The sequence below is a fragment of the Hippocampus comes genome, unplaced genomic scaffold (assembly GCF_001891065.2).
Source record: "Hippocampus comes isolate QL1 unplaced genomic scaffold, H_comes_QL1_v1.1 scaffold176, whole genome shotgun sequence".
NCBI lineage: Eukaryota > Metazoa > Chordata > Actinopteri > Syngnathiformes > Syngnathidae > Hippocampus > Hippocampus comes.
In genome coordinates this window covers 1,108,883-1,120,944 of record NW_017805826.1, presented here as the reverse complement: position 1 = coordinate 1,120,944, position 12,062 = coordinate 1,108,883, and the positions used below count along the sequence as shown (strand labels likewise).

At 42.9% G+C, this 12,062-nt stretch overlaps 1 protein-coding gene across 3 annotated transcripts in view; it reads right to left on the bottom strand.

Annotated features, from left to right (window-relative positions):
• bahd1 (bromo adjacent homology domain containing 1) overlaps positions 1-12,062 on the bottom strand; it is a 46,488-nt gene that overhangs the window by 3,602 nt on the left and 30,824 nt on the right. For 2 of the 3 annotated variants that reach the window (XM_019887214.1, XM_019887215.1), the window contains exons 2-6: positions 6,196-7,880; positions 1,599-2,008; positions 908-1,067; positions 684-763; positions 449-540 (exon numbers count right to left, since the gene is read on the bottom strand). In XM_019887214.1, coding sequence (XP_019742773.1) covers positions 449-540; positions 684-763; positions 908-1,067; positions 1,599-2,008; positions 6,196-7,750 — 2,297 coding nt within the window. In that variant the 5' untranslated portion in view covers positions 7,751-7,880. Of the gene's footprint in view, positions 1-448; positions 541-683; positions 764-907; positions 1,068-1,598; positions 2,009-6,195; positions 7,881-10,928; positions 10,942-12,062 lie in introns of those variants that run through there. The other variant, XM_019887216.1, reaches the window with a different exon arrangement.

The window sequence follows — 12,062 nt, the reverse complement described above, 5'->3', positions numbered from 1 at the left end:
GACAGGAACAACTGGAGTGGAAGGCAATCTCCAAGTGCCCACTTCACAGTGGTCAAGTGAAGATCTTGGATGCTTCAATCTTCTGCATGGACTCCACCAAGTCTCTTTCTGCTTTCACCATGTCAAAGACTGTGTGTTTATCTCCTGCACTGAATTTAAAAGGAATGAGAGGAACTGCTTCAAAGTCAGCTGTGTTCACTTTGACCACGGCGCAAACGCCCGCTTGCCCATGAAAAAAAATGAAAACAAATTCCACCCAATATGCACAATTGCGCTTTACACTCGATTTAGGCTGTGCACAAAACGAGGGCCCAAAGTATTTATGTGAATGCACACGTTTAAATTAAGTGTCTGTGTTGGATGCACAGACACGTGTATATAAATGATGTGTATGTGTTCATATGATCAACAGCCAAACAGGAGAAAATGAAGTTGATGTGTTTCTTACCGGCAATACTGTGCCAGTGTCAGGACATAGCATTTATCTTCAATACAGGCCACGCTGTTCACATCTTGGTGACGGGACGCAAAGATTTCATTCTGCACATAAATGAAAATGAATATCAGCTACAATAGATTATAGATTGAATGTTTTAAAGCCCACCACTGAGCTGTAGTCTGTGGGCTGTGCATAGACATTCATATATCAGTCAATGATGTTATTGGGCAAATAAGCTCGTCACCTGACAATGTACATGAAGGTTGCGTCCTCCTTGTGTGTGTTCTGGACGGTAGTACCAAAACAAACTCATCATTAACTCTCCTGGGAAAGAAACACAACAAAAACATGCATATGATATACTTATCACAAAAGGTTTGGGAAGCCTAAATGAACTAGAACTTTTATAGGGGGTCTTCATTCGATCACTATGCAAAGTCAAAATTCACAACACAGCGTTTCTATTACCTGTCTCAGGCTCCTCCCACAGTGCTGAGATCTTTGCCACATAAGGAAGAGACTTTTTCCTCGGCCCGGACTTCAGCAGAACTGTGTCCCTGACCCGGATCAGCTCTCCGTCCCGTTCGACTCCCTGGAAACACTTCCTCGGCACCACAGCTTCCTCTCCCTGGGATAATACAGGCGGCAGGACGCATTGAGTCGTGTTGTCTGGCAACAAGCGACTGATAAGTTGTGAGGGGCTGCGGCTAAGAAACCGCACGATGGTTTTTGGACTGACTGACTCTTGTGACTCAACAGAAATGTGAATTCAGTGCATCCTTCTAACTGCCTTCCAATTTGGATGGGGCTCTGTTCCAAAAGTGCCGACATAACCCAAAAGGCTGAATGCACAGTACACTATCACTGAGCTGCGGTCACAAATTAACAAAGCCAGAATGACAGTAAATACTTGAGTAAACACTTACAGTCACGTATGCTGAAATGATTTGACTTCAAATATTACCGATACAACGTTTGCAGTAGATGTTTTATAAAGAAGATAAATTCAATATAAATAACTGGTATTTTCATTAATTCTTAAGGTGAAAATGAATATAAAATCCAAACAAATCAAAGCTGAAGATGGGTCAAGACGATAACGGACCGTGATGCATGTTGGCAGAGTCATAAAGTAGCAGAGTGACTTCTGTCTACGTACCAAAGAGAAAACTTCTTTTTCAAAGGGGAGGCCGACGGGGCGCCAGCCGTTGGTGCTTTTTTGACGTCCGTTCTTGGGCTGCTTGGCAAGCGCTTGCCCTCTGGCTCCGGCAGAGCCCAACTTCTGCTTCTTTTCCTTTTTGAGCGGGAACACAAGCGAGCTGATGCTTCCCGTGCTGCGGGCGCCAGACCGAGACCCGCTGGGAGGCTTGGCGCTCTGCGGACACTCCTTGGCCACCTGCAGTGGGGGCTGCGGTTGGCTGGGGTCAGACAGAGGCGTCTGAACAAGGGGCACTGATTGGCTGGCTGGAGGCACTGCGGGAATGGGGCAGCCAGTGAGGATTCTCGGGCTGGGACAGATGGGAACGGACGACGGGATGTGGTGGTCTTTGAGGGTTGATGAGTAGTCGTCTAAGGGAAGAACAGAGAAGGTAGCGAGACACTAAGAAAGACAATGGGCACTCTGTTAGGTACACTCGCACAATCTAATTAGATCGAATACAAAAACCCAAATGAGATAACGTATGCATTGAGAAACCAAAGCGTTATTCATTCTTACATTTTAATCGCCGTGTAGCATTATATTGTGACATTTCTAATAATAAACAGGATTAGAAAATCCAGATGTGCTATTATACTATTACATTCCATGCCAGTCACACATATAATAATCACACAAAAGCTCTCTGATTAATACAATACACTACAGTAAAATCCATTACATAGCGGTTTCTGGGTTTGCAGGTGTAGTGTTTCACATATTTTTTGTATGAGTGTTATTCATTTTGGTTTTCACCATTTGCCGGCATTTTGTTTTCAGTTAAAATCCGTTGCATCACAAAAAAAAATACCTACTGATTCAATCAGAGTGTCGCTATTGTTTTGCCAGCCACTGATTGGCAGTTGTGTTCTTGTCAGTAGACGTACAGCATGCTGCTCGCCTTGCTGATCACTTTCACCTTTCCCATTCTGTAATGTAATGTAATTTTGGCAGAGTGGCATCCCCTACATGTGTGGTGCTGGTTCGCTGCATTTCCAAAACCAGTATTGATGGAGCCATTCAGATCTTTTTAAAAAATAAATAAATAAACAGCCAGCAACTGCCCATAACTAGTGATGGTTAAAATGAAGCCTCCTGAACCACCAGGGGAATTGCTTCAGATTAAGAATCATTACTTGATGTTTCATTCACATTAGCTCTCTACTGACACTTGTTGTAGAGTAGAAAATCTGGGAGATGAAATCTTGAAATAATGTTAAAGAGTGTCCTAATATGGCAAAATGAAGCTTCATAAATCATTAAAGCACTTTGTTACAGCTGCAGCTGTTGCGAAAGCGCTATATAAATAAATATGTATTCTCATGAGTATAAGCGGTTTGGATAATGGATACATGGATATTGTATTGTATTGAAGCCTTTTGTCATCGGTCACACGATTTTCTTGGAACCGACACGCACCGAATCGAGGCATTTTTTGGCCCATCATTACCAATAACCATGTTCGTAACAAAAAAATTGATGTAGAAAAAAAAAAGATATGTCTCAGACTTGGCAAATAAAAAAAAAAAAGATTTGGATTTGTTAAAACAGACGATATAACTTAACAGTGGTGCATGATAAATATGATCTGTGAAACAAAATCTGCTGTCTCGAGCCCTATCTTGTGGGGAAACATTACAACCAATAAAAGACACGAAGAGCGTCAATCATTTGTCGCGCACTCAAGGAAAACTCATCGTGGGCATACCCTCATTTTAATATTTGTCCAGCATTTTCACATTCTACACTGTAGTTAGTATCTGTGGCTTTAAATGTGTGTGACTTTAAAAGGCAGGGGTGCACACAGAAGTCATATAGATTTCCCCAGCACTCTCTTCTGCTACAACTCTACTTTTTTCCTCCATCTCTTTTATTCCTCATAACCTATCTATGCCTCACATCTCTATTTACTTCTCCCTGTAGTGCCCCGAGTGGGTGGACTGTGACACCACAGATTTTTTTAAAGCACTTTTTATTGGTGAGACATCATCACCCTGCTAGTATGGTGGAAGGCACATGAGAAATTATCAAGCCAAAGACAAAAAGTCGCTCGCTGTTTCGGCCAGCACCTGCTAACACAATGCAGAGCGTCCACCACTTTTTGCATTGCCCCCTCTGGAGATTAATGTTTCAACCATTACAATGGCATATTTATGTGGGGCACATGACTTTCAGAACAACAGCCACAGAGGATAAGTCATTTTTCACTCAACAGCGCGCTTCAGGCTCCATGTCAACACAAACCTCTCCAACCTCTTATTCTTCACGACTGGCTGAAAAAGTCAAATCTACCCCTTGCTAAACGATGGCGGTGTATTCTCGTCACAGTTTGTCAGCAGAATACACCGTTTTAGTACAGTAGTGTGTTCTTGAATTTAGGTGACGATGTTTACATTACTGGAAGTGAGTTCAGTGCAATTCCTTTTCCTTTTGGAAGTGTGAAATGTTCCCAAACTTTGAACATTCTTTGCCTTTTATAAACTCTTTTCACATGTCTCGCATTTTCTGCGAGTCGGCAGTAAGAGTCCGTGTGGAAAAATTATCATAGCAAAATCCAGCAATGTAGTGAAAAATCCACAACAGAAACGATGAGACCATGAAAAGTGAAGCACAATATCACAAAGGATGACTATCATCCAATCAAGACAAAATAAAAGACAAAACTTTTCCCCAAAAGGAAATTACAAGAAAGAAGCGCAAATACTGAATCCTGCTGGAAATAGCAAACAACCACAAGTAATTGACGGCCCCTGAAAAGTTTTGAATTGCATTGGAGATGCCATGACATTCGATTCGTCAGGGCTTTTGCTCTAATTCTGTTAAATAAGCAAAGCAGCAGCACAATAGTACATAAATCGCCTTTTGATAAATTAATAAAAATAAATAAATAGAAGCCTGCCCCGGGACAATATGTAGCTGAGTAAACAGATTGACAGTATTTTTGCAGTGACGTTTTTGGTTTGTCAGATTATTTGAGGTAAATTCTCAAATAATTAAGAAGGCAGATGCGAACAAAGAACAACAAAGAAGCACGCCCGGAGAAAAACTGGAGTTGTTCACAATTTGCGACGCTTTTATGCAGTCAGCACTGTAGGGGATTCGCTCAACGAGTTCCTTTTTTTTTTTTCTTTTTTCCCCCCAAATAATAGACAACTTCTTCTGAACAGGCTTCACACTGCGACGATCAAGTGGATCTTAGATGACTGGAACTGATTGGAACTCATGGCCCATTTTTATTTGTATTGGCACAATACAAATAAAAATGAAGGAAGATTGCTCCAGTTCAATATTTAAGGTCATGTTATTGTGGTTTAGAAAACAACAAACATGAAATTTCCTACGACCCCAATCTTTGTAACAGAGATTATGGAAGTCTTTTTTTTTTTGTAAGTTCTTACATCCTATAGAAAAGTACTTCAGTGGAACCTCCAGCAGTTGTACAAAATGGAGCTTGGCCAAGACTAGAGCACTGTGAAGCATCTATTTCTTGATGTTCTTTTTTAATAGTGAAGAGGACACAAATGTTGAAGATGTGGAAGCGCTACTTTGCCAGCTTACGATATCGGATCTTAGACTTTAACAGAAGTGGAACCCTGGCAGGCGCAACCAGAGTCTAAGTTTAAAAGCAGAGATTCTGTGTACACGCCACCTTGTGTTGAAAGCTGTTGGTGTTGTCCCCACGCATCTGATTATCTCAATGGGACAAGCTACAACTTCCGTGTGAGTGCGCAATTAATGCATTCGTTCTCTGTACCGCTTATCCTCACTTGTATAGTGGGCGTGATGCCTGGTGAATAAATCTCAGCTCTACTGTGGAAACTTTTCAGATGTTTGCTGAAAAACTTTTCGTGCTTTAATGTCCCAAGATCCCACAAGATGGCGCCAAAGACCACAGCAATAGGATAAGAGTCATTGCTGTTCAGGAAGTATTGTTGAAGTGACACACAAACTCTTTGTGTGTCAGGGAGGAGCTAAGTTTGGCCTGGGTTGTTCACGGAAGTTATTGGAGCATCATCGCCATATTCGCATTTTCAAAATCAAATTCTCCCTAATTATGCCATTTATATTCAAGGGTAATGTTAAAAAAAATTATCAAATGGTATAAAAAGTATAAAAACAAATTGAGGGTTTTATAATGGTGACAGTTTAACTTTGCAATGCTTATTTCCTATTGGGGGAAAAAAAAATGGTTGGATATCAGACAACGTTCCGAAGCTTTTTGTTTTCTCTTTCAGAGCTTCCACCACTTTTCATTTGCAAATGACCGTCAGGGTAAATTTATACTAAATTGAGCAAAACATGTTTAATTATACTGAATTAGAATTGCTAATCTGAGCCCCTTGAAATGACATGGAATTTTGCATCTCCAAATGGGAGCCTCTGGGTGACTGGACCCACGCATGGAAAAGCAGGAAATGCCTCCAGAGGGACTTTGTACTGAAGAATAACTCTTCCTTATCTACACATCCCCTCAAGCTTGATGTTTATTTTGATCCAAGACTACAAAACTAACATTTCAGATAGCGCCAACAAAACATGGACTGAAATGTGCACTCACCTCTGTTGATGCCACGGGTGCATTTGGCGCAATCTCCTCTGGAAATGGCCGGAATCACACTGCTGTAGGTGGAATAGCCGTTGATCCTGCAGGGCTCTCCGTAGCACGCTTCCACAGAGGTGCAGCAGTAGACTGGATGGGAAATCCCTGAGGGCTGCGGGCCAGAGCTGGGCAGCAGTTTGGGTCTCTTGCTGCTCTTTGGGCACAGAGTGAGGGGCGTCATGGAGGACGGCGAGGTGTCCGGGTGGCTGAAGTGGACGCAGTAGCTGGGGAAGCAGGCGTACGCGTGCGGCGTGATGGTTATGGCTGCCGGGTGGTGGAGGTGGTGATGGTGGTGGTGGTGGTGATGGTGGTAGAACACCTCGGAGAGTGAACCTTCGTCGTCGGGTTCCTTGACGGCCTTGTCCTTGAGGAAGAGGGCCAGTCTGTGACAGTACTCCACACATCTCTCCTGGCTGCAGCAGTAGCAGGAGGAGACGTCTGTCTCCTCCTGCTCCTCTTTGATTGTTTTTAAGGAGAATCCGAGTGCCGAGCCGCAGTGGAGCGGGGATTTTAAACAATCCTGTCCATTAGACTTCCACTCGGGATCCACAGCTTCCGTCTTACAAAGACTACAGAATCCCTGGGCCGGAAAGCCTGGATCCTCTTTACCCTGTTTAATGTGCTTTAGCTGCTCATTGTGTTTTGGATTTGTTCTTCTTTTGGTCTGCAGTGTTGCTCCACTTAAAGGTTTACCACTAATCTCAACCTGAGTTAAAGCCTTCGCTTTACTTTCGCCGGCAGGCTTGGACTCCTGCTTCTTTTGCCGCTTGTTTCCATAGAGGGAACCGGTGAGTTTGAGCAGCGTAGCAGCAGTGAGGCCCGCCTGTCGCCGAGGCGTCGGGGCGAACAAAGTCAACCAGTCGACCGGCGGCGCCTCCGCCGTGGGCCGTTTTTGTTTTTTACGACTTTTTTTCAGGTCTGTTTTCCCTCCCCGAAGAACCTTTTTGGCTTTATGGGGTCTGCATTCACCTTTAGACGGCGCTTGATTCAAAGACTGCTCTTTCTTAATGAGACTGGATGCCAAGGGATCGGCCCTATAGAGCAGCAGGCTGTTGACAGCCTCTGCGTTGAGAGAAGCCATTCTTCTCCTGCGAGGCTCCGGAACAAGCGGGGGCCACATCAGTAAGGTGTCAGATTTGCTACTTTTTGGTTCCAGTGGTTGTTGACAAGTAGATTTCTTTAACTTTTGATGAGACTTGTGAATTTTGGTCCTGTTTTGAGAAGACTGCGGTTTCTTACTGGTCTTAACACTTGGTTGCTTGCAGGTTTTCTGCGCATCCTTCGGCTTACCCACGGCACATTTCTCCTCCAGACGGGTGAGCAGAACACAACAATCCAGTGCATCTTGAACTTGACCCGCCAAAGTCTTCTTCCGAAATGTGTGTGACTCTTTCTTCTTCTGCTTCTTTCTCCTCAGGTCCTTTGTTCCATCTTTACCTTTTCTCAGCCCGCCTCCCTTTTCTGTGCCTCGCTTCCCATCTTTCGCTGGCTGGCGTCTCTGAGCTTTCACCATGATCTCGTCCTGGAGCGGAAAGTACGCCCCTCGTCTTCATCAACGGGATTCTACGACGGCGGCTGGAACTCAGAGTGGCCGGTCAGCACCAATCATCATGGAACGTCAAGTGGGGCCACACGCGCACTCTCTGGGGAGAGACGGAAGGAGTCGCTTACAGATTATCCTGTGACGTAAACGTAACAGACATATATGATTTAGCAACAGATTTTACTTCATTCGCAACCAGTTCCCAGATACATCCCAAGAGGATTAGGCCCGATGGCTTTAAATATAAACGTAATGTGCACAAGGTATGATAACTCCATTAGGGTATAGATTAATGCCTCAGGCCATATTGCGCTCCTCTAACTGTAGTCATATGCCACGACTGCACTAGTTAACGTGCAAATTTGCCCACATGATATGATGACATTGCTGCCAAAAGCCATTGCCTTTTTATCACCATTTCCTGCGCAGATTGATGACTCAACTAGCCCACGAGGAACACAATTCACTCACCCAGTGTAGCACAACAACACACATCAGTGATGTATTATTATTTGTTCTAGCTGACGGATGCTTTTAGAGATGAGTTTGGATCTGTGCTTCTATGCCACACTGATTTAATTGACGTCACATGGACACAGCCTGCAGCTGAATGACTTAAGTGGCTTCCCGAAGAGTGGCTCATTGGGTATATCGCTTAAAAAAAAAAAAGAAAAAAAAGAGTGGATAGAACTGACAAGGCCGATGAGTCCATACCGTACGTCAACATCCTGCATGGTGAGCTCAGTTAGGAGACGCTGCCGTATGAGATGAAGGAATTTCTCCCGTGCAACAGTCAAAGGATTTCTGAACTAATCCAAAATTCCCTCCGTAAAAGCATCTTCGCAAAATGGGTATCTCTCGTGAGATGACACCAAAATGTTTCAAATAGTGAATTAAAGCCATCAAAAAAGACCAACCAAATCACACATGCGGAGACACGAGAAGAGATGTGAGATTGAAAGAAAGTGCGCAAACAGCTGCACCCTTTGAGCTGCGGGTATGGGGTGGGGGGTGTCCTTGCTCAAGGGCACCTCAACAGTCACCAAAAAAAAAAAAAAAAAAAATTACAAGCATCTCTCAAAAAACAACTTGCCAGTTTTGCATTTTGTTCGACCATCCTTACAGATAGATGAGCTTCAGTCATCATTCTTACGCACACCTCTAATAACAAAATTGCTTCGTTTTACTGCAATAATTCGACACGGCAGTGTCCAATTATGCTCTAATCAACAGCAGCAGCCTTTTACATCTCGGAAAACGATTTCTGAAACTCGACAAGTTGATAAAAATACAGAAATAACTGACGAAATCTTGAGTTGCCACCAACTGTTCTCAAAGCATTTTAATAGCTGAGATTGCCCTTATTGTCGCACGACTCGGTGAAGCGTGAAATGCAATTCATCAGAGAGAAATGTAATTTGAAGATAACAAGAGGACGCGGGGAGACGCACGTCAAGTTTCTGTGCGGGGATATCAAATCAAGGCGCTCCTTTTGAATAGCGCAGACGTGCACAGTGGAAGGACAGGGGCTCATTGACCAGTAACATTTGTCAACATCTAACACTGTAGTTGTACAGACACTGGACGTAAAACACTTCCACATCTGGCTCGTCTTCGCCCTGAACCTGAAGAAACATGATTTAGGGATTTTTTTGAGAACGTGAACTTCGCAGAGTGACGTTCCAAAGGAGATTCGAACCCAGATCTCCAGACTGTGAGGCAGACATGCTAACCCACTGTTCAGTATCCTGCCAGAAAAGCACCTCTACTATTCAATCCAGAAACCTAAAAAAGAAACGCGCTTAAATTTATACTTGGTGAAAGCCTCTATTGATTTAATTACAGCATTCAGACTTTTCGGGTAGGAGTCTATCAGCATTCTCCGACTCTTACATGCAAAAGCATTCTAAATGCGTTCTATTATGAGGGCACAGCACAAGCCTCTTCAGGTCACCTCACACATTTTCGTTTAGATTTTAGTCTAATATCTGATAATCCCAAAAAGACAACATAATATGTTCATCAAGCGTAAATATCATCAGAAAAAATGTCGTTTTGTGAATATAGCAGGACAATAATATCCAAGAGGATTGGTCTATGTGTTGACGTTTGTGAGAGAACTTTGACTTTACATCACCAGCTACATCACCTATTTATTTCTTTGAATCATACTGTTCATGATACCTCAGTCGAAATAGGAAAAAACAATCTACACTCGGATGTGCATTTTGCTGCACACCACCGAGACAAGCAGAGGACTCAAGCATGCAGGCATGCAAGGAAATAAGACGGAGAGAGGCGGCGCGCAAACAGCGACTGTGGCCCTTTACTGAATGAAGGGGATGGGACGTGTGTGTGTTGGGGGGCTGGGGGAGGGAGGGGGGCAAAATTGACATTCCATCACTCCAACAACTAATTGCAACTTCTGTCTGCAACAGGGTTCAAACTGTGACCCTCCAGCTCCAAAGACCAAGTCCTTACAGGGGAGCTGCCACCCAAATTACAACTTGATTCTTATAACAATTACAAGAAAAAAACAAAACTATCAAGACAGAAGGGAATTCACCAGAATATATCGTATGTAACAAACGTGATTAGGTGATGGGGTCTTGATTTTCCGATGCGTCTCTTTATTCATCATTGATTTTAAACGCTCTCTTTCAAGAAATGGGAAACAATTGTATATTTCTGATCACAAGGCAGCTCAACGTGACAGCAGCTGCCGTGTTAAGGCTCTTGTACGGTTTCTGCATTGCCCGTCCACAGACCGCTTTGGACTTGCATGCAGACCCCAGATGCACACGCGGTTCCATTCATTCTACATTTCAGGTTATGTATGTCTTCCAAGTAGGGTTGGGCATCGTTTCAATGTGGACGGTTCTCATTCCAGATTTCTCAATTGGATTTCGGTTCCAACAATTCTCAATTGCATTTCTTGCATGGTTTAAATCAGGGAGCTAACCAGCCACCAGATATTCCTTTGGATTGATTCGAAGCAGCACAAGAAGGTTAAAGACACGGGATAGTCAATCAAGTCATGGCCAGATTGCACAAACAATCTTTAACTTTAAAAGTAAATAGCTTGAGTTTAAATTCTGTTGCACCTAACTTTAAACCTAGTTAAAACGAAGACAGATTCAATTGAAACCTCTCTTTGAAGCGCAGTTTAATTTATACTCTTAAACCAAATTTAAATTTAATTCTGTTGCTCCAGACTCTTTATTCATCAATGATGAATGCATCTCATCAGGGCTAATCTCAAACCTTGTTGATGCAACCGGGCCTATTCCTTGCATCTGGCGGTGGAGCTATTTGTCTAAGTTATTTTAAATTTGAATTATTAAGAGCGGAATAATGGATTTCCACACGCAAGCATGAAGCGAAGCAGTTATTCGTTGTTGTTCGTTGCTTTGCAAATGTGTGGTCGCTGTTCAGTCCGTGTGGTTGTAAAACACCGCTTGCACGCGGTCGCCCACCACGTGTCTGCACGGACCCTTGCACACACGGGTGGATGGAGATATTTACATTACATGGGAACACGTGGATGTGGAAAGCATTAAAAGGCCGTTTGTCAGAAGACCAGGCGTACTTCACTCTATACATTTGCTCTGTACAATTAGTCCTTTATGGCAAGATCAAAACCTCTTCATCACATACAGATCAAAAAACATTACTTTAACATTATACTGTGAGAATAGAGTTGCAGTCACTGTGAGAAGAAAGTCGTCTATTCTTGCAACGTTATGGTTTTATTCTTGAAACTTGGGCTCTAATATTTTTGAGGCAAACGTAATCATTTCCTGGTGAAGCCATTAAAAAAAAAAAAAAAAATCCTCAGAATTTTCAACTTTGTCGCAGATCCTTGAGGATTTGAAGGCAAAAATGACGACAGCCCGAAAACTTTTAAGCGGCAAAACCACACTTCATTGTGGTGATGATGTTCTCTTAGTTGTTTTGGTGCACAGTTAGTTTGCGCCAAACAACCAACCAAATAAGCAACAATGAAGAAATATCACACTTGAGGGAATAATGATATCGTCATTCACTTTTTTGAAACAGAACTACTTCTTGGGTACTGATTAATGCCAATGGCTACTCGAGTGATTAACACTTGTGAGATTGCTTCAGGTTTAAATTTTATTCATACTATGGGAGCAAGTAACTTTTTTGTTGTTTTCCCGAGATTCATCTGACTATTTCTTCCCCATAGACTGATTCAGTTACTGGTTTTGTCCATACCCAAAATTAATGTTCTCACACACACACACACACACACACACAC